The following is a 22,596-nucleotide window of genomic DNA, read 5'->3' on the forward strand; positions in this document are numbered from 1 at the left end:
AGATCAATGGAAAAGCTAAAAGCTTCTGTCCTCCAACAAAAACACAGACACCTACGCCCAACTTTTAATGGTGAGGTACATGCTTTTTATTTTGACATATAGGCAGCTGTAATATAAGGGCGCTATTCAATCTGCGTCGCCGAAGTACAGCTTCACTGAAATGTAAAGGCAATGTTCCCGCTTTAGCGTTAAACCCTGCAGATGTCGGCTCAATTGGAAATGACCTTTTACATTTTATAAATCTCGGAATCTGTAACGCTTCAGTTTTACAGACTGAATAGAGCCCCGAGTCACAGATTGATGAGGTGGTTTCAAGGCTGTCACAATTACATGATCGGTCCTAAAAATACAGTAAAACCATATGGCTGTAAGTGTTTATCTGACTGCTGGACATGGCTTCGCTTTCCTGTTAAACTGTGCCTACTAAAACAGCATTAGTCCAATGGGTTCTGCAAAAAAGTTTGCATTAAAAAAGCCACAAATGATGGCACTTACGGCTGGATTCAATCCGTATCGCGGAAGATCCGCGTTTAAAATTCAAAGGTAATTTCTGTGATTACCGTGAATGCAGTCTCCACGACTGCGGGAACATCGCCTTTAATTGTCAATCGCTCTGTAAAGTGGATCTTCAGAGCTACGTATTTAATAGAGCCCTTAGGCTGCCCAATTGAGATATATTTTCCAATTATTAGTCTTTTGACCAATCACATCAGATCTTTTCACATTAGCTCTTTAAAAACAAATATTAGTGGATAAAAGATAAGAATTGGGCTGCCTGTATAAATGCAGCCATAATGACTTTGATTTCAGCAGGTGCTTTGGCAGAGTGGAGCGAAAACATATGCCATGCATCGGAGATATGAGCCACCATGTCTAGCCCGACTTTCTCTCTTTACTTCACAGTCCTTCACAGTTCCAGAAACTTCTCTGTCTGCTCACGCAGTTTGTTCTTCTGGATCTGAAAGAGGAATTTAAAAAGGAGAGAATAAGTCTTTGTATTAAATACAGTGTTTTATGTCAGGGTGGTTTCTCAGATCGACCAGACAGCTGCGGTGGTTCGTGACTCCCTCCAACATGAAGCCCTCTGAATGTGTTTAGCAGGACTGCTGCGTGCAGACTGCTTAATAGCTCAGTTTCCTTCTGTCTAGAGACAGGACCTGGCTACTCAAATTACTCTCCATTTCTAAATGGATTTGAAGTGTCTCTTGAGAGAGACCGAGGAACATACAGTTTATGCAATGGACTGTTCATAAAAACTAATTTGTCTCTGACAATTACTTAAGCTCCCTGATTATGTCTTCAGAATTGTATAAACAAATACAAAACAAATGTTGGTCAGCGTTCATGTAGAAACATACATTATGGGGCATGTCAGCTTAGCTTTGAGTGAGAGTATATGGTTTGAGAGATTACCTTTCCTGAAACTGTGAGCGGGTAGCCCTTCACAAATGTTACATAACGCGGGATCTTGAAATGAGCCATCTGAGAGGAGAAAGAAGATAAACAGAACATTTCAAGGATTTAGGCTAGCCACAGCAGGAAGTCACAGAACCTTTTTCTTTCATTCAATCTCACCTTTCCCTTGCAGTAAGCTTTGATGTCCTCTGCACTGCAATCCTGTCCCGCCTTCAGCTTGAGGCAGGCACACACCTCCTCTCCCATGCGCTCATCCTTTATTCCAATCACCTGATAGAGAGCGAGAAAGAAACAACATTAGCAGTCATTTCCCTAGAAAACGATCTTCTGTTCAACATGCATATACAAACAAACTGATTGAATTCACCTGTGCCTCCTGGACTTTAGGGTGGGTGTGTAGGAACTGCTCAATCTCAGCTGGGTATATGTTCTCCCCTCCTCGGATGATCATGTCCTTGATTCGACCCTCGATGCGGCAGAAGCCATACTTGTCCAGGGTGGCGATGTCACTGCATATGGGTATAAGGACACATGTATGATGCATAAGTAAAAGTTGAGACATCAGCGTTTTGGGGAGGTGTATGGGACCAGACCTGTCCACTCACCCAGTCTTATACCAGTGCTCTTTGGTAATGCACTCGTCTGTCTTGGCGACATCCCCCCAGTACTCCAGCATTACACAGTAGCCCCTGATCATCAGCTCTCCTGATATCCCGAGAGGCATGATCTGACCAGAGCCAGGGTCAACTACCTTAGCCTGAGGAACAGCAGTGATGAACACAATAGGGTGTGACTCTACTGTAGTCAGTTACCATTATGATAATAAAATCAATGCTCCCAGCAGTTCTGCCTATGTGGATAAGACATGTAAAGTAGATACTTCAGGATTTTTGGGAATGGAAAGTCAGATGAACTTGAGGATGCCATTTTTATGTCTACGCGTTCAGTTTGAAGGAAGTTAGAGGTCGTTTTGCGAGCCAACGCTAACTAGTGTTAGCCCAATGACTGGAAGTCTATGGTCACAGCTAAGACTGGAAGTCTTCATTGCCAAAATCCCGAAGTATCCCTTTAACAGACATAAATATACTTATTGTATAATAGAAGTAAAGACATTAAAACATAAATGACTCAGGTGGATGAGACGTACCTCTAAGTGACTGGTAATGCACCCAACAGTCTCTGACTTCCTCTCCAAATTGTCTGTTGGGAAGCCACAGAATGTCACAGGGCTGTTCTCTGTGGTTCCATAGCCGATCTGTCAATCCAAAGTGAAACCACACACTGCGTTCAATTAAACATACAGTATCACCACGGCACTATTCTTGACGTTCTACAACCCTGTGTCATTTGCAGAGGTAGTCGGAGAAGGTGACTGAGGGGGTATGGAAAAGTCTGTCCGTCTGTTTACCAAATCATATTTTATTTGTCACATACACATGGTTTGCAGATGTTAATGCGAGTGTAGCGAAATGCTTGTGCTTCTAGTTCCGACCATGCAGTAATATCTAACAAGCAATCTAACAATTTCACAACAACTACCTTATACACACACAAGTGTAAAGGAATGAATAAGAATATGTACATACAAATATATGGATGAGCGATGGCCGAACGGCATAGGCAAGATGCAGTAGATGGTATAGAATACAGTATATACATATGAGATGAGTAATGTAGGGTATGTAAACATTATATAAAGTGGCATTGTTTAAAGTGGCTAGTGATACATTTATTACTTCCAATTTTTAATTATTAAAGTGGCTAGAGATTTGAGTCAGTATGTTGGCAGCAGCCACTCAATGTTAGTGATGGCTGTTTAACAGTCTGATGGCCTTGATAGAAGCTGTTTTTCAGTCTCTCTGTCCCAGCTTTGATGCACTGGGCCCACTGTCTGGTGGACAGTTTCCTGTCAGTACTGGACGTCAGCGTGACTTCACAGTTCCAAGGCTAGGACTAGCTGAGCCAGCGAGGGGCAGGGGGTGAGTCAGCAGGCAAGCCAGGGCATGGGAGCTCAGTGAGGTATGTGGTGCCCCCCTGACAACTGGCACACCTGTGCAGTAGGATGGTGCCTGCCCCCTTGCCCCTCTGTAGACCACGCCCATACATCTGTCCTGCTGTGGCCTTTCACTGACCAGTGAGTCCTCTTGATAACCTTTTCTTGTTTACTGTTTTTAAATTGACAAATTTGAACTGGGTCAGTGGCAGAAGTAAGTTGTAAGTTGAGTGAAATGAAGGCTAAGACTTTGAATAGCAGGACCAATGGAGTCAGCAGTGGTTTCGGCCTCTGAAGCGCTCGCTAGACGATTATTCATCTGCTGCCACAAGCACATCCTACTGAGGGCGAAGGCCAGTAGTGACAGAGTGGCAGAGTAGGGTCATGACTGGTGAACAGAAAGGCATTGAAGGAGCCGTTTGGGGATGGGGAGGGTGAGAATGTTCATCTGGGCAGCCAGGAGAAAGACGTTCCCGATAAAATGCTAGATTTGTTAAGTAAACTCGAGATTCCACTTATCATGAGAGTGTTCATCGGACTCATAAACACACCCTTCTGAGGCCAACGCGTCATAGGAGCTGAGCCAGCAAGCCCAAGGGCTGAAGTGGACAACTTCTCTCTCCCTCCATCCCTTCCTGTCTCTTTCCCTCACGCTCCTGATCAATTTCAAGTGGCCAATGGATCAGCGCTCGAGACCAAGGTCTCACATCTGGTTGGTTAAGGCCCACTCAGAGCCACACACACCCCTGGGTGAAAGCTAATGAAAAATATTGTGATTTCTTAACATACACTATCTGCTGAAACTCAACTCAGCCACATCCAACCTCGCCTCTATTTGGAAAGTGAGAGTGACCACAAAGACCATTGTAACACCTTACTCCTTTTCAAAATAGTAGAAAATATGCACGCAGGAATGAAACTGGCCATTTGAAACCCTCTTTTAGTGAGGTGAAGAGGGACCATTTCACATTTTTTGGACTTGAAAAGGAGTCCCGCCACTCGCCAAACATCTGGTGACGATTATGAGTTATAAAACAGCCACAAAGGAGCTCCTTTCCCTCTGACTGCAGACTGAAAAACAATAGAGATGTCTGGAACCCTAAACACTGGAACCTTAATCTCTTACCTACCGCCCGACTACACTCAGGCAACTATTTTAGAAATGACTGACAATGGCCCCGGCCTGTGGAGGGCCTCTTATCTACCCAACAAAAATCCAGGTAACCTGTACAGGTATACAGACCATTGCTATATTGGCAGTCAAAAGTGTGCTTGATCCACCAAGACACTGCATTTGATTTGGAAGCACATTTTGCCCTTCTTGAGAGTGCAATGTTTACACAATTTTTCTGCTTACATAACTAAAATGACCTAGAGATCCTTTGCCTGCTAAACATAACAAGCAATTGTAACATATGCACACACAAACTGTTTGATTAAATGTCTCATGCAGAAGATCTGGAAGCTTTTTAGACATTTTAACCAGAAGTTAGTGGAATTTAGTTGAGCTCCCTATGGTCAGTGGAAGATCCCGAACTGTGTGCGCGGAGTTAAACTCTCAGAGACACTTGACTTCCTCTTGCAGCCGTCTCCACGTAACACCCTGGTGAGCCCTTCCTCAAATAAATGTTATAAATAGTGCTGTGTTCTGTTCACCGCCGTGCAGTCCTCCTCTCAAAGCCCCAAGTGAATATTTTTTGCACTGCCCCCCTTTTCTCTCAGTTACACATTCACTCTCACACCAGCTCACCTCTTGCCTTCCCTCTCTGAATCCTCTCTCTTTCTCTCGCCCTGAGACTTTCTGGAGGACTTTTTCTAGCTTGGAGTGCCTGTCAAGCAGTGAGAAGAAGCTCTCAGGAAGAGACCGAAGACAGATAAGGTGGACAGACTGACAGACACAAGTCTAGAGTAGCAGCGTCAGCATGCGGTGTGTGAGCTTTCTCTCGGTGTGGACCTACCTGCTGGTCCTCGCCCCGGTGGTATGGGGCGCACCCAGCCAGTGCCCAGCCCTGTGTCACTGCCACGGGGACCTGCAGCATGTCATCTGTGACAACGTGGGGCTAAAGAATATTCCACAGGTGTCCGAGGCCACCCGTCTGCTCAACCTGCAGAGGAACAACCTGGGCAGCCTGCCCACCGGCTCCTTCGCCAGCAGCAAGGGTCTCATCTCGTTGCACATGCAGCACTGCCAGCTCCGCGAGATCGGCGGCCAGGCCTTCAAGGGGCTCAAGAAGCTCATCTACCTCTACCTGTCCAACAACGAGATCACCAGCATCAAGCCAGGTGCCTTCGAGGACCTCGCCGAGCTCACCTACCTCTACCTGGACGGCAACCGCATCAGCGACCTACCCAAGGGCATCTTCTCGCCCATGATCAATCTGTTCATCCTGCAGCTCAACGATAACAAGCTGCGCGACATCAAGCCAGGCACCTTCGCCGGAGCCAAGGACCTGCGCTGGCTGCACATGAGTGGCAATGAGATGAGCTCGCTGCAGCCGGGCTCTCTGGACGACGTGGAGAACCTGGCCATCCTGCACCTTGACAGGAACAGGCTGTCCACCTACCCCGGTCTGGCCATGAGCAAGCTGAGAGTGGTGGAGGAACTGAGCCTGGCCAAGAACCCCCTGAGAAGCATCCCTGACAACGCCTTCCAGAGCTTCGGACGCTACATGGAGAAGCTGCACCTGGACGGCATGGGGCTGGAGAAGGTTAGTCTCTCAGATTGTTTGTGGGATGGGTGTGGGTCCGTTTTGTGGGTGCAAAGTGCTTATTGAGTTGGGAAGAATTAAGAGGTGATTGAAAGTTTAAGAGAACGGCAATGCAATAACATAGCATAGATGTGGTAAATAAGTCTACTAAATTCATTTCAAGCCTTAGAATATTGAACATTTACAACAGTTCCATTTCATGCAACCTGAATCTCAATTATTTGAGGCAGTTAGCCATTCAGTAGAAAGAGAAAGCTTCAGTTAGTATAAATATGTTGTATTCTTGTCTACTCTAGCAACCCTGTGGATTAGGGAGGCTTGTTGTTTGTTTGTTTGTTTTGGTTCTGGATTGCCATATTTCATCTGCTATTTATATGTACAGTCTGGCTTGCCACCGGCCAACTCCCTCTTTTCCAGTAGCCAAAAGATGTTTCTCTTTTCCCAGTTCTGTGGTTGCGTACCGTAGCCTGAGGAGGGCAGATAATAAATGTGAGGTGGTTTAGTAGATTGCTACCATTGATCATATGATGACTGACAGTTCAAATTCACCCTTCGCCTTTGACAGCTTTGCACACTCTTGGCATTCTCTCAACCAGCTTCATGAGGAATGCTTTTCCAACAGTCTTGAAGGAGTTCCCACATGTGCTGAGCACTTGTTGGCTGCTTTTACTTCATTCTGCGGTCCAACTCATCCCAATTGGGTTGAGGTCGGCTGATTGCGGAGGCCAGGTCATCTGATGCACCACTGCATCACTCTCCTTCTTGGTCAAATAGCTCTTACACAGCCTGGAGGTGTGTTGGGTCATTGTCCTGTTGAAAAACAAATGATAGTCCCACTAACCCTAAACCAGATGGGATCGCTGCAGAATGCTGTGGGAGCCATGCTGGTTAAGTGAGCCTTGAGTTCTAAATAAATCAGACAATGTCACCTGCAAAGCACCCCCACACCTCCTCCTCCATGCTTCACGGTGGGAACCGACATGCAGAGATCATCCATTCGCCTACTATGCGTCTTACAAATACACGGCGGTTGGAACCAAAAATCTCACATTTGGACTCATTAGACCAAAGGACAAATTTCCACCTGTCTAATGTCCATTGCTCGTGTTTCTTGGCCCAAGCAAGTCTCTTCTTATTATTGGTGTCCTTTAGTAGTGGTTTCTTTGCAGCAATTCACGCAGTCTCCTCTGAACAGTTGATTTTGAGATGTGTCTGTTACTGGAACTCTGTGAAGCATTATTTGGGCTGCAATTTCTGAGGCTGGTAACTCTAATGAACTTATCCTCTGTGGCAGAGGTAACTCTGGGTCTTCCTTTCCTATGGCAGTCCTCATAAGAGCCAGTTTCATCATAGCGCTTGATGGTTTTTGCGACTGCACTTGAAGGAACTTTCAAAGTTCTTGAAATTTTCCGAATTGACTGACCTTAAAGAAATGATGGATTGTTGTTTCTCTTTGCTTATTTGAGCTGTTCTTGCCATAATATGGACTTGGTCTTTTACCACCCCTACCTTGTCACAACACAACTGATTGTCTCAAACGCATTAAGAAGGAAAGAAATTCCACAAATGTACTTTTAACAAGGCACACCTGTTAATTGAAATGCATTCCAGGTGACTACTTCATGGAGCTGGTTGAGAGAATGCCAAGAGTGTGCAAAGCTGTCATCAAGAATCTGTAATATAAAATATATTTTGATTTGTTTAACACTTTTTTGGTTACTACATGATTCCATATGTGTTATTTCATAGTTTTGATGTCTTCACTATTATTCTACAATGTAGAAAAAATAAAGAAAAACCCCTGAATGAGTAGGTGTGTCAACTTTTGACTGGTACTGTGTGTGCGTGATGTATAGACATTGGGTACTTTCTCCGCTTCGCTCTAACTGTAACCTAATAAGATCCTTATGATGACTTATCCACCCATATGAAAAGAAAATAGGTCACACATGCTTTGGGTCAGGATGCACATGTGCTGAGACCAGCGGGATCTCTGTCTCGGTTCAAAGAGATCTCTTCCCCTGAAAGTGTGTAGGTCAGGAGGATTGCACAGTGGGAGAGAGGAGTGGTGTTCTAGTCGTATGTTGCTCCATTCCCATATATACTGTAGTTGGTTGGTGGACTGTTGGCGCAGAAGATTGGATTCATGTCGAATTTAGCTTGGTGAGGACAAGAAGTGGAGTTGGGGGAGGGATCAGGTCCCTGCTGTTTACATTAAGGAGCTATATGGGCGACACATACATGCCGTCCTAGTTGGGAGATTCCAAACAATGTCAGGTGGCCAAGTGACATCACCTAGTAAGCATCATAAAAAAACTGCTGGTATGAACCACACTCTTCAGCTTCAGCACGTACAGTACTGTAAACCCAGACACACCATCATACAAGGGTTCCTGAAGCATAGCCCAAGATAACCTTGACCATGCAGTGAGTGGGCGGCGTTGACGCAGTGCTTGATCATTCCTGAGGTTCAGGTTGGTGTGTGAGGTGGGTGACCGCCTCATTACACTTAAATGGTGCAGTACGACAAGGCTTTTAAGATCTGGTTAGCTTCCATCCTTTGGTGGGGAAGGAGTTTGAACTGTCATACAGACACTCCAAGGCTGTATAGTTCACGGAACAACAGCAGACAGTCCAGAGAGCACAGGAAATGGTTTCCTATCTAGAGATAAACGTTGATCCTACACCTCGTAAGGCATAGCGTAACAATGTAAGAGGTAACAAGGTTGAATGAACCCCAGTCAAGGCCTGAGTGGAGAGATGGGAAATGCTGGCCTTGAGACACTTATCACATATACTGATTGAGGGGTTAGCTTGCTGCTCCCCATTCATTCCAAACTCAAAGTTAATCCAGTATTTGAGTTTATCAATCCATAATACAGTATGGAGAGATCCCACAGGGGAAATGGTAAAATAACAAGCATCTCTCAGGCAGACTGTACCAGTGAAAGTGAGGGGAAAGCAGTGTGAGATGGCAAGGTTTTGGGGTGGCGGGGGAGGCACATGGTGGGGGAGAGTAAAAAGCAATTTTCCAGTCAAAAGTGGGTATTTTTAGGGTGTTTTTGTTTGCTAGCCCGTATCCAAGCTTGTACTGTACCAGCCAAATTCTAACATTTTCTGTGCGTTTTTTCCCCTCGGCAGGAGGGTCCTGCCAACAGGTCAGTAAGGGTTAGGAGACGGGTAAATAGAGGCAGGGTGTTCCGTAGCCCATGAAGGACGGGTATTTTTAGCTTGCCCATCTCTCCTTAGGTGAATGGACAATTGGGCCCTTTGCAAGCCTTCTTGGCAGAGAAGTGGCTCAGAGAGAGAGACTAAAAAAAGAGAGCAAAAACAACCTGGCCACGCTGGAAGTCATCCATCTTCCATTGCTGCAAATTACCAGAAGCCTCCACCTTGGCACTTGTGCCCTTCCGCAGTGGAAATTTCCAAAAGACTCCTCAATCAACAGCCTCATCTCTTATAGACTTACATAACATGTTGCAAAAGCCCACCCTCCTCTCACGGCTGCCCCCGGACCTCCTTCCCTCCCTCTCTCTTCCTGCTAAGAGCCAACCCACTGGACAAACGGGTTGAATCAACGTTCTTTCAAAGTCATTTGTCAACATTTTGTGACGTGGAATCTACGTGGAAAATACATTGGATTTGGAAAAAGTCATCAACGGTTGTTTTGAGAGTCAAATTTCAACCACAGGATTATGTCATCATGTTAACCAAATTTCAACATAGACAAACCTTGTATACATTTTTGGGAATTTGTACCTTGAAAACAACGTCAGATCTTCAACATTATATCCCCTATCTGAAAAAAACTGTCTGGGCAGCACCTCCTACTGGAGAATTGATCTATCTACTGCTACCTGTTGGTCTCCCATCCACGGTTTTAACCAAGCCCTGCTTAGCTATGATATTTGTCACTGACTATTACCAGTGTGCTATGATGAGAATGAGTGTTGAGATCTCACTCATGCTATCAAAGTCATTTCAAAGGGTAGGTTTAACAGAGCAGTTGAAATGTGACCATACTTTCACTCATATCATCAATGTTGCTATTTAGGCCTATATAGCATTTACAAAGTCATCAACAACTATTGTTTCAATTCAACCCAGAATTCAACTAAAAATAAACAATACAATAAGCCTAGGGTTTCAAGCTCTGGTTGATTGAAAAGGACAGGTATTTTTGTCGACAAGTTAACAAATGATATGTTGGATTCACGTCTCCAACTCAACCAAAAATACAAGTTAAGGAATAGGATTAAGCCCATCCAAGAAGTAAATATGCCTATATCTCCTCTTAAATGTTGATATTTGGTTGCGTCGTCAACCAAACACAATTCAATATTACTTTTGTAATACAGTAAATAGCCTAAAGTTAAGGCTATCTTACAAACTAATGTAACATTCAACCTTAAAATGAGTAACACATCCATGGCCATATTAGGGTTACTGTAACTATACATTTCTTATGTAATCATATAAAGCATGCACATTCAAGATAGCATGCATAGGTCATTGCAGGTCTGTGGAGATCTTCACAATTACTGTAATAATCGTGCAGAATCTTGAACATCATTGATCACTTGCACCACGTACTTTTTATGTAATCTCATTTGCAATCCAGGTCATTTGGTTCTGCTATTAAATGAAGCACAGTGATAGATATTTTGTTTATTTACACAACAAATAAATCTTGACATTGTATTCCCATTTGGTGCTTTTAAACGGTTGAAAGCGTAGCGATACACATTTGGGTGACAACTAAACCAAAAATCTGACCGTTTTTCCATTGGAATTTGGTTGTGCTCTTAGATGACTGAAAGTACAGTGATAAAACATTGGAAATTCAACTAACTTTTTTGAGTGGGTGAATATAGGTTGTAATCTCATTGATCAACGTCTCAACCAAATATTACCCAATTATTCACGTTGAAACGACGTGGTGTGTTCAGTGGGAAACATAACACGGTGAACATCAGCTCATCTTGCACCTCTGTGAAGTTTTTAGCGGCCTCACAAATGCGTATGAAGTTTGGGAGAAGGGAGGGGTGAGACAGTACAGTTTACATAAGCAACGGTGCAGGAACCAGTTATGAGTGGAGGCTTTCATGTCAGACAAGAGTGACATTGCTGGAGAAAACAATCTCCTCTACCAAACATCGCTGTCTGCCCTCTGACAGATATTAAGGATGAGGTCTAACTGCAAATTCTTGACCCATTTACGTCACCAGGCATGCCTTCACTGCCATGTGAGAAAGGAGAGATCTACCTTATTGTGGAGTTCAGGGTTTCAATAGTTGAATTCAGGGATTTCAATCAGTCACATGAAGCTTTTATACTTGCAATGAATTACTTTTGGATTTGAAGGACGAGAATATTCTTGGTCATGACATTATGGTTTAAATATCTCCTGTCAAAGTCTACCTCTTCTGATGAAACTGAAAAGCCTCCTATACTGTGTCTTATATCTGTCCGCCTGTAGTTTTCTGACGGCGCGTTCAACGGCATGAAGGCCATCAAGTCTCTGCACTTGGACAACAACAAGCTCAAGTCCCTGCCCAAGAGCCTGGAGTTCACCACCATCACCAACCTCACGCTCGCCAACAACCCCTGGAGCTGCACCTGCACGCTAGCCCCTCTGCGCAAGTAAGTAATGACCTCACCTTTACACGCACATACAGTAGGAAATCTTACCTTGAACTGACACAATATTGAGGTAGAAAACCACACACAGACAGTTGTCTTTGATATGCACACTAAACGGAATCCATGAATACATTTCAACATTCTAAAATCTTGATGAACACACATATTATCCAAACCGTTAGAGATAACTTCCAAGACCCTGTATGTCTGATTCTCTCTGTTTCCCTCCACTAGGTGGATGGATTCTACCCGCCAGCGCCCTGATGCGCTCTGTGCCTCTCCGTCCTCACAGAGAGGAAAGCAGATTAGGGACAGCTCCGCCTTCAGCGACTGCACAGTTAAGACAAAGAGAGCCAAGAAGGGCACACGCCATTAAAACACAGGTATCCTGACTGACGATGACTCGACGAAATACAAAACTAGTCCGTAAATAGGCAAGTTGAACCTCAGTCAAGTGAACTTATGAGCTGAGTTGAGCAAGCTTAAGAGTTTCTCAGTATCAGACTTGAGATGTTGCAGTCATATGCATTTACCCAAGAACAGCTTGACAAAGGGTTTTGATTGTGATACATATTTCACATTTTTGTTGGTCCACTTCTGGCTTCAATGCTTTCCTCACGGTTTGAATTCTTACGAAGGACTGTATTTATGTGTTTGGGGACTTGGCACAACATGACATTGGAGGATGGGTTTGGACCGGCCTAGCTTGACATTCTTCTTTTCTTTTCCCTCAGAACTCTTTGTCCCCTGGCTGTTATTTTCAATCTTGGCCTTGGGGTCCTGTCCAGAACAGAACAGCGTGTCCCGGTCATGGCGTTGAACAATAGGAGGGCAAACTGTTTGACTTGGCTGTTGATGTTTGTGTCTTTCCACAGGAGACGCTGCCTGAGGGGAAAGGCCTGTCCAGGTGACAGGCTCGGTACGTGTGCAGAGAAAGAAAGCGACGCTAACTGCTACTTAAAGACCGTCCATCTCACTATCTGCCAAATATCAATGTCACATGTACACACATGGAGTGAGACATGACACAAATACATCCCCCTTTCTTTTCAACAGCTGAAGAATTTGTCATGCATCCCACAACCAACATTCAGACGAGCAGCCATGTTGACTCTCCTCCTCTCGCTCTCCCTAACGCCAGCTTTACACCCTCACCTCTCAGGACCCCATCCCCTGCTGCCACAGCAACGGCCTGCATCATCCCACAAGCCCCCCCTAACAACCTTCCAAATGGAATGTTCCAGGCCAGGTCTCCCTTTATTTAATGTGGTTCACTCAGTTGGTCATGTCTCGCTTCTCCCGTGAGAAATTCTGTCAGACTGAGAAAACATCCTGAAAGGACTGTGACCGTAAAACGGACCTTGACGTATTGTGACTTGACCCGACTCCTCTCAAAACTCTGACCAAAAGTAAATGACACAACACAGCGCAGGACCTGTGAGATAATGGAGCAACGGCAAGTTGAAAAGGAACATAGTCAGCGATGACACAGACAAAGAGAGGAGTCCAGTTCTCCAGCGGTATCTTTCGTTTAAAGACTGTATGTATTCAATCTCCCCAGAGATACAAAAAAGAATAATCCTTACATGAATGGAGTTTGGAAGTGTTTGCAGTGCCTTTAGGTCTGTTATCACAGGAGGACATGTTGTACAGTTCTAAATGGATTTGAGAATAGGTAGCAGAGGTGTCATGTCTGAGTCTTTGACTAAATAATTAATATACAAAATATTTTGCCTTTTCCACCCTCCCCAACTGCTGTGGCAATGCTTACACTGTGACATTTCATTTAAAGTAATTGATTTACATTGAAAACAAGATACTTTTTACTGCTAAATCAATGGATTATCTATAGGCATTGAAGACTTCCCAAACTCTGGGAGCATGTAGGTATCCCCCTTTCCCTTTCATAACTCTTAACATCTTTTTTTATGTATATTGAACATCATATTTTGGTTGGGACATCTAAGAAATAAATATGTAACCTTGTCTGTCCTGATTCCATTTTCAACTACTGTGCGCTAACATATTAACAGAGAGACAATGTCATAGGAGCGGCCAACCTTACTCCCAGGGAGCTACAGAGTTTGGGGGTTTGTCCCAGCCCCAACACTAGCACACCTGCTTCAGCTAATCCAAGTCTGGATGTGTAGCTTATTAGCAAAGGCATGTGAGTTAGTGCTGGTCTGAAACAAACGCATGCCCATCCTGTAACTCGCTAGGAGTAGAGGTCGGCCCACAACTCTGCAATAATGAATCTGGAAGGACGTTCTCGTATGAAAATGTCTCCCTCTAACGGAAAAATATATTAACTGTACCCAGCAGTGAAGGTCCTGAAGGGTTACCCCACAGCTGGTTTTGAGCTTCCACCTCTAACCAGGGACTGACTCAGGCCTGGGAAACCAGGTGAGTGAACTCTCTGGACAATAAATCATATTCAGTCATCATTTAGCTAACTTTAATTAATCAATTAACCTAATTAAGAAAACATTACTCACTACGAGCTCCTTAATGCCCATGGTAGAAATGACCTTCTTCACTATTTCAGGTGGACACGGGGAACCAGCCATGACGCCTGAAATGCATAAATAAAACACATCATCTAAGATACAGTACATTTGACATAACCAATATCAAGATTGCGCAAAAACGGTCCTATAGGACCCCCGAGTATGCAGGATTTCATCCCAACTAATGTTCAATCCAGCAGATTTCGAGAATATGATTAGAACAGAAACAAATGAGCTGAGTTAAAAACATGATCTCTCACCTCCCTCCACTGACGACAAGTCAAACTTGGCCAAGTCAGGCTGGCCCAGCATGTCGATGTACATAGTAGGAGTGCCATAGACAAAGGTACACCTGGTGGAGGGAGGGGGTGGAAAAGTAGACACACTTGATTGAGGCACAAAGCACACAACCTACACCACAGTTCACTGTCCCAGAAATGTCCTCAATAACACTGAATGCATGTTTTCCACCAGAACTTAGATATTTCTGCCATACCTTTCACTCTCCATAGCTGCCAGGTTGGCACGTCCGTCGTATCCAGTGGAGGGATAGACCAACGTGATGCCATGCGTGGCCATGACAATGCCACCACCCACCGAGCCGAAGCAGTGGTACATGGGCACAGACAGGCACACGCGTACCTGGGACTGAGGGGACATGGATTAAAGACTACCCCAGTGACTCTATGGCTATGTTTAGACAGGCAGCCAAATTCTGATATTTTCATTCACTAAATCGGTCTTCTGACCAATCAGATCAGCTCTGAAAAAGATCTGATGTGAAAGTATCTGATGTGATTGGTCAAAAGACCAATTAGTGGAAGAAAAAAAATCTGAATTGGGCTGTCGGTCTAAACGCAGCCTAACTAACTCATTGTCTTGAATCATATGTGTCTGTGTGGGCAGGGCACTCACCCTCCAGTCATATCCAAGTCGCATGCCAATGAAGTAGGAATTGTTGACGATGTTGTGGTGGGAGAGGGTGGCACCTTTGGGGATCCCCGTCGTACCCTGACATCAGACAAACAAGTATGTCAGAAATGGTGGACACAAAGCAATGCATATTCGCAAATGCACTTGAATAGGTCAACCGGGGCTGTTGAGTATTATGACTCAGATCACTGTCAACAGAGGATTTAACATGAATTCACAGTATAGATTTGTTGAACACCATGACCGTGTAAAGACGAACTGTGAGCACAGGATCAAATAGGAAGAATAGAGAGTGAGAGTATATACAGTTTACTAAAAGTACCGATGTGAACTGAATATTGATGGGGTCGTCGAAGGACAGTTTCTTCTGCAGCTCCTCCAGCTGCTGCATGTGCTGGCTGCTCCCTGCCTGCATCACGTCCTCTAGGTGGTACATCCCCGGCTGCCGGCTGTCTGTCACTATCACTGTATGGAGGTCAGGGAGTCTGAGGAGGAAGTGTCACACGTAACAAAACATTCTGATAGAAATGCATTATGTAGAACAGATAATCGTGTGAGCTCAGTGGAGTGCAATGTAACTAGTGCTGAGCGATTAACCGACATTTCGGTTATTTTTAAACAACAAATTGACTGAAGTTGGTTTGTATTTTTTTCTGTGAGTTTAATAAGCACATTACACAGTTTCTGTAGAGATTAATCATATCAAGCCCCAACTGTGCAATATAGTAGGAAGTTGTAGTTTCCAACAGGCCAATATTCTACATAGTTGAGTGCAGATAATGTGGCAATTAACTACAATGACCATAATTCATTGCGCGCAAACTTCTTCGGTCTGTGTTTCTTTTACAACTGCTACGTAAAAGAGACAGAAGAATGCGCGATCTAGTGGTATCTCTACTGGAAAATACAAGATCTAAGTCAGGGATGGGCAACTTTGATGGGGGTGCACATTTTAGCATTCGGTGTAGAGAAAATGTTGCAGTTTTAAAGCAAGTTTGCTGCAATTCTACACATTTTGCCATGGGGCAGAGAAGAAATGTTTCCATTTTTTTATATGATATCTGGGTGAGACTGACAAAAAAAATAAAAATAATAATCAATGGGGGCCCCACGGACAGTAATTCAACCATGATAGCAAGTTTAGATATCTGGCCACTAAACAAATTTAGCAATCTAAAAATGTTTTGCTGACATGGGCTAATTGACTAACAGAACAAGAGAAAAACTGCAGATGCACAACCACATTTCGAAATTGCACCTTGTGTATGCTACTATTCTAACAGTAAGTTGAGACGACGACAGCGCCCCCCCCCCCAAAAAAATATACATATATTAGTATTACATTTTTTATTGATCTGAAGGCCTTCAAAAGGGGGGCCGCTAGTTGCCCATTCCTGATCTAAGTGTTGGACAGTTGGTATTTAGCAGTCATAAAAGTATGCATTATTTACTTTTAAGAATTACTAAAATAGTGATTTTGCCAGACTGCATCTCTATTGACTTGGAATGAAATAATAAAGTCATCAAATAAAACAAATATACACAACAACTGAAATATTTTAGTAAAGTAATGTGAATAAATGATGGTTAATAAGTGATAAGCAGTTATGGCCAGTCACCTCCATCATGGGACTTTCATTAATTGTTTTACTCTGTGTTGTTACAGCATTCAACCCACAAAATGTATATTGCATTTAATGTTGTTTTTTATCTCCGAAAAACATGATTATTTTTCAAACTGAACCGACCTCAAAAAGCTCTAATCGCTCAGCACTAAATGTAACAAAACATTCCGATAGAAAAACATGATGTAGAACAGACAGCCATGCTTCTCAGTCATGTAGAATAGAACAGAGAATCGTCTGAGCTCTAGAATTTTTCTATCTGCAATATCTAGAGCTTTGCACCCACCAGAATACAACCCATTGTAATTTGACCATCATTCAGTCTAACTGAAATTGTGTGATTTCGTCAAAAGAAGAGTTGTGATTGTATATGAAAACAGTGTGGTCATACCTGGCACTCTTTACCGATCCTGGGCTAGCAGTGTCCATCTCTGGACAGATCTGCCTGAGCATGTCACAATACTTCTGGGTCTTAAACTGGGTCGGGCACACAATGGCATTGCATCCAACCTGGACCAAAGCAGGAAACTACATTATTACCACCAATGAACACACTGTTATCACCACCAATGAACATCATCAACATCATTGCCTTTATCCTCATAATAAACTGTTTAAAAAGCAATAATCTCTGCACCGTACTTAAGAGGGCCACACCCAGTGCAACTTTCATGGAACATAACGTGCCAACTCAAGTGACCCACCTTCCTCAAAGCAAACTCCAACTCCTGCTCCTGATAGGCTGGGTTCACAGACACCTGTCAGAAGACAAAGCATAACCACTGAAAACATCCGCTTTATTGTACTTGACTTCACAAATGAGGTTGAAAAACCTCTTTCCCCTATTAAGATTCCTCCTCCATGCCACCAGTGTCAGCGCTCACCAGTATGATGCCAGCCTTGGCTGAGGCAAACTGGAACAGGATCCACTCATATATGTTGGGTCCCCACATGCCCAGTCGGTCCCCCCTCTTCAGTCCCAGTGCCAGGAGGCCTGCAGCAGCCTGGTCCACCTGAGCCATAATGGAGCACAGTCAGCACAAAGAGGTAATGGTAATCAATGCATAGCTGGACGCTAGAAAGCGGTTCACAGCAGCATTGCTGAAAGAGACAGTTGAGTAAAACAGTAGCAATAGAGACATGGTAAAACATATCTAAAAGGGGTATTTTGTAGTGCACATTTCAACATTGAATTAATCAGAACCGCATTAAAAAAAAACAGCAGAAATCCATTATTGATTACTACTACTATCAATAGAACCTAAACAATTAAACCAAACTGAGTGAGCGGCACAGCTGGTTGTTACCCAAACACGTGACAATTCTTTATCGCCGAATGAATGGTTAACTTCAAAAGTCAAGGTTTCGCTATCTGAACTCTATACACAGTCATATCATGAGTAGCTGTATCCACAACAGGTAAGTGCCGTAGAAATCATTTTCTAATCAGATACCAGCTACTGCCAGGTTACCGTAGTCCCAGGACAAAGACTGTTAATACGTTTGGTGTCATTGGTCACATTTGAACTTTAATGCTTTCATAACCTGGAGATCACGTCACGTTAGACTTTGCCTCTAACCCAGCTCACTGCGTTCTTCCAGCCATGGGGGTCTTGTTAAATAGACACAACTGCTTAAAATAACACACTCAGCAAAAAAAACGTCCTCTCACTGTCAACTGCATTTATTTTCAACAAACATGTATGTATATTTTTATGAACATAACAAGATTCAACAACAGAGACATAAACTGAACAAGTTCCACAGGCATGTGACTAACAGAAATGGAATAATGTGTCCCTGAACAAAGAGGGGAGGGGTCAAAATCGTAAGTAACAGTCAGTATCTGGTGTGGCCACCAGCTGCATTAAGTACTGCAGTGCATCTCCTCCTCATGGACTGCACCAGATTTGCCAGTTCTTGCTGTGAGAGGTTACCCCACTCTTCCACCAAGGTCCCAGACGTGCTCAATGGGATTGAGATCCGGGCTCTTCGCTGGCCATGGCAGAACACTGACATTCCTGTCTTGCAGGAAATCACACACAGAACGAGCAGTATGGCTGGTGGCATTGTCATGCTGGAGGGTCATGTCAGGATGAGCCTGCAGGAAGGGTACCACATGAGGGAGGAGTATGTCTTCCCTGTAACGCACAGCATTGAGATTGCCTGCAATGACAACAAGCTCAGTCCGATGATGCTGTGACACACTACCCCAGACCATGATGGACCCTCCACCTCCAAATCAATCCCGAGGACAGGCCTCAGTGTAACGCTCATTCCTTCGACGATAAACGTAAATCTGACCATCCCCCTTGGTGAGACAAAACCGTGACTCGTCAGTGAAGAGCATTTTTTGCCAGTCCCGTCTGGTCCAGCGACGGTGGGTTTGTGCCGATAGGCAACATTGTTGCCGGTGATGTCTGGTGAGAACCTGCCTCACAACAGGCCTAGAAGCCCTCAGTTCAGCCTCTCTCAGCCTATTGCGGACAGTCTGAGCACTGATGGAGGGATTGTGCATTCCTGGTGTAACTTGGGCAGTTGTTGTTGCCATCCTGTACCTGTCCTGCAGGCGTGATGTTCGGATGTACCGATCCTGTGCAGGTGTTGTTACACGCGGTCTGCCACTGCGAGGACGATCAGCTGTCCATCCTGTCTCCCTGTAGCTCTGTCTTCGGCGTCTCACAGTACGGACATTGCAATTTATTGCCCTGGCCACATCTGCAGTCCTCATGCCTCCTTGCAGCATGCCTAAGGCATGTTCACACACATGAACAGGGACCCTGGGAATTTTTCTTTTGGTGTTTTTCAGAGTCAGTAGAAAGGCCTCTTTAGTGTCCCAAGTTTCATAACTGTTTGCCTACCGTCTGTAAGCTGTTAGTGTTTTAACGACCGTTCCACAGGTGCATGTTGATTCATTGTTTATGGTTCTTTGAACAAGCATGGGAAACAGTGTTTAAATCATTTACAATGAAGATCTGTGAAGTTATTTGGAATTTTATGAATTATCTTTGAAAGACAGTGTCCTGAAAAAGGGACGTTTATTTTTTTGCTGAGAATATATCCATGAAGTCACAGATTCATTTTTTAAATCTACAGGACAGAAGAGCACCATGTACAACAGTAGATAGTAAACAGTGCTGAATTGATCAAATCAGCCCCTTTTCTAAATTTGTTTTGGGCTGAATCTCCTCCTGGTATTTGGTTGGGCTCTGTGTGTTATGTCAGCGCTGCGTTTGCGAACTCGTGCAAAGCTGTTTCCAGCTGAACGAGAGGGGAGAGACAGCTAATGTATTGACGTCCAATCAACCTGATGTTTCCTTTTGTGCAACCCCTTGTATAATGGAAAATTATTTGATTCATTATTTCCATGTATTTGATAAACTGTTGATATGGATTGATATGTACTAAACATGATCGTAGGTGCGGGAAGACACAGACCGAAACGGGAGTTAACCATGTATGCATCAGGTGTGAAGGTAAGACCCAGATGCAGACACGTCGAATTAACAATGATTTAATAATCCAGCAGGGGCAGGCAATAGACAGGTCAAGGCAGGCAGGGGTCAGTAAACCAGAGGTGGGGCAACGGTACCGGACGGCAGGCAAGCTCAGGGTAGGCAGAGGTACAGGTCGGCAGGCAAGCTCAGGGTCAGGGGCAGGCAGAGTGGTCAGGCAGGCGGGCTCAGAGTCAGGACAGGCAAGGGTCAAAACCAGGAGGGCGAGAAAAAGAGAGACTGGGAAAAGCAGGAGCTGAGAACAAAAACGCTGGTTGACTTGACAAACTGGCAACAGACAAACAGAACAAAGGTATAAATACACAGGGGATAAATGGGGAAGATGGACGACACCTGGATGAGGTGGTGGAGATAATCACAAAGACAGGTGAAACAGATCAGGGTGTGACAGTATGTTTATGTACCATAATTAAATAAGTAGTTTTTCACTTAGTCTACAATTATCTGGTGCAACTAAGTACTGATGTTCCTATCTTTGACCTGTTTAACTGCCAGTATTGAATGCCTGCCAGTATTGAATGCCTGCCAGTATTGAATGCCTGCCAGTATTGAATGCCTGCCAGTATTGAATGCCTGCCAGTATTGAATGTTATGAATAAAGTTTGAACCCAGACTGAGCCGAGGGCCCACTGATAATGTACAGTATCTGAGAAACTGTGTGATTCTGTAGCACAGTGATGGGCAACTGGCGGCCGCCCTTTGCGGGGCAGTCGGGTTAAGGGTCATGAAATATTGTGTGGCTGTAGGGCTGGTGGGCGGCAGGCGGGTTGAATAAAGAGAAAACAATGCATTAGGGCCGCCAGCTTTTGAAGAAAGCGACTGAGATTTGCTATGTGAATTTCATTGCCCCCTGGCACAACCCCCAGATGGTATATTTATTTTACTGTTTTAAAGCTAATTTCCTCCAATTCTATTCATTTTGGACATGGCTTAAGCCTATGACCAGGGTGGAACATTTAAAAATAAAAACCACAGGTCAGGTGTATTCAGGATGCCTTCAACATCAAATGAACCCTCAAAATTGGATGACTTTGTAGCTTTGAAATTTTGGGGGAATGAAATTTAAAAGTATGCTAATGTTTGTTTTTTTTAAAACATTTTTTAGGTGGTTTGACACTATTCAGACAGTAATGCTAGAAACAGTGGGAAGGTTGGAAGCAGGGATCACCTGTTCTCAGGTGAAAAGTTGTATGCGACGTGCCGGGGAGTGTTACCAGTACACAAAGACTCCACAGGAATGATTAATGGCAGTGCATAGCCAAATCATAGATTGCAGTCTCCTTGTCCATAGACTGCTTTTAAAATAAGAATACAAACATTTTGTATTTTGTAATTGGGTGAACTCTTTAAAATAGGTCTGGAAGAAAATCCTGATTGCTCTCCAGTAGAGTTGGCCACCCCTGATCTATGTGCTAGGTGTTTGAAATGTTTATTTTTTATAACAACTTCATTTCTAAAAATCACCAAACTTTCAAGAAAAATCTAATGAATATCAATATTCAGGTGATTTATGTCTACTAGTTGAAGATCCTTGCTATCATTTTACTCCACATAAACGCATCATATTTTGTCTGAGTTGTTCTAGCATGTGCACAATAGTAAAACGTCTAATTATATTTGATTCCTGAAGCATTTAATATCCAATGCTTATTTGTATGACTTACTCAAAACTGTCCATGAATGGCTGCAAAAATAAATAGCCTCATATAATTCATTTTCAATGATGCAAGTAGGCATATGAGATTTCAAATATGTGATTACACTGGCAAAACTGGGAAGACGTGGAATAATAAAATAAGTGTGGGGAATAACAGTAGTGTTACGCACAGTATTTACCCTATATTTTAGCCCATTGTTAAGAATGAGAATAGTTCCACTGATGAGACTAAATAAAGTAAATAAATAATAAAATATCCCAAAGACAAGATGACATAAATCTGTCCCTACACCCTAACCAAATAATGTTTATACTTACTGTTCCCCCTTCTAGAATCAAACTTACACTTTTGGATTCACAATCTGTTTGACAAAATTATTTTCAAAGTTACAAATCAGGTCACCATACCAAACTTCCCTGCTAAAACATACTGTAGGTCTGTCTGCTGCCTTTTCGTTCTCACAGCCTAAATTCCAATCAACAAACGAAGGGACTAATGCAAGTGTAGATTAAATCGACTTTAGTACATGCTGTCAAAAGGCTGTATTCTGCAATAGGGACAGTAGTAAAAGTAACCTACTTTTGTTGACAACATTGTA

The 22,596-nt window shown here is 43.6% G+C and overlaps 2 protein-coding genes across 3 annotated transcripts in view; one reads left to right on the forward strand and one right to left on the reverse strand.

The window, feature by feature from the left end:
* Positions 1 to 62: 62 nt before the first annotated feature.
* Positions 63 to 22,596, reverse strand: part of acsf2 (acyl-CoA synthetase family member 2) — a 38,444-nt gene continuing 15,910 nt past the window's right edge. Inside the window, exons 3-16 of the mRNA XM_024006930.2 lie at positions 17,710 to 17,838; positions 17,530 to 17,583; positions 17,217 to 17,335; positions 15,523 to 15,685; positions 15,183 to 15,278; positions 14,764 to 14,915; positions 14,528 to 14,619; positions 14,256 to 14,332; positions 2,564 to 2,671; positions 2,022 to 2,173; positions 1,784 to 1,925; positions 1,576 to 1,686; positions 1,414 to 1,482; positions 63 to 958 (exon numbers count right to left, since the gene is read on the reverse strand). Coding sequence (XP_023862698.1) covers positions 908 to 958; positions 1,414 to 1,482; positions 1,576 to 1,686; positions 1,784 to 1,925; positions 2,022 to 2,173; positions 2,564 to 2,671; positions 14,256 to 14,332; positions 14,528 to 14,619; positions 14,764 to 14,915; positions 15,183 to 15,278; positions 15,523 to 15,685; positions 17,217 to 17,335; positions 17,530 to 17,583; positions 17,710 to 17,838 — 1,515 coding nt within the window. The 3' untranslated portion in view covers positions 63 to 907. The remainder of the gene's footprint in view (positions 959 to 1,413; positions 1,483 to 1,575; positions 1,687 to 1,783; positions 1,926 to 2,021; positions 2,174 to 2,563; positions 2,672 to 14,255; positions 14,333 to 14,527; positions 14,620 to 14,763; positions 14,916 to 15,182; positions 15,279 to 15,522; positions 15,686 to 17,216; positions 17,336 to 17,529; positions 17,584 to 17,709; positions 17,839 to 22,596) is intronic.
* LOC111977494 (chondroadherin-like) lies at positions 5,061 to 13,746 on the forward strand. 2 transcript variants are annotated; one of them, XR_002879059.2, is made up of 5 exons: positions 5,061 to 6,117; positions 11,597 to 11,760; positions 11,995 to 12,143; positions 12,636 to 12,679; positions 12,817 to 13,746. XR_002879059.2 is itself a non-coding variant. In XM_024006932.2 (4 exons), exons 1-3 carry the CDS (start codon positions 5,332 to 5,334, stop codon positions 12,134 to 12,136), a joined length of 1,092 nt encoding a protein of 363 aa, XP_023862700.1. In that variant the 5' UTR covers positions 5,062 to 5,331; the 3' UTR covers positions 12,137 to 12,143; positions 12,636 to 13,746. The 2 variants fall into 2 exon arrangements, 1 of the variants encoding a protein (XP_023862700.1); XM_024006932.2 differs by having other exon boundaries at positions 5,062 to 6,117; positions 12,636 to 13,746.

This window comes from Salvelinus sp. IW2-2015, linkage group LG18, assembly GCF_002910315.2.
Source record: "Salvelinus sp. IW2-2015 linkage group LG18, ASM291031v2, whole genome shotgun sequence".
Taxonomy (NCBI): domain Eukaryota; kingdom Metazoa; phylum Chordata; class Actinopteri; order Salmoniformes; family Salmonidae; genus Salvelinus; species Salvelinus sp. IW2-2015.

What these genes read in the sequence shown, in the direction of transcription:
- LOC111977494 (XM_024006932.2), top strand. Translation starts at nt 5,332, where the DNA reads ATGCGGTGTGTGAGCTTTCTCTCGGTGTGGACCTACCTGCTGGTCCTC. An exon ending in ACGGCATGGGGCTGGAGAAG is followed by an intron (nt 6,118 to 11,596) that starts GTTAGTCTCTCA and finishes GTCCGCCTGTAG; the next exon opens with TTTTCTGACGGCGCGTTCAA. An exon ending in ACGCTAGCCCCTCTGCGCAA is followed by an intron (nt 11,761 to 11,994) that starts GTAAGTAATGAC and finishes TCCCTCCACTAG; the next exon opens with GTGGATGGATTCTACCCGCC.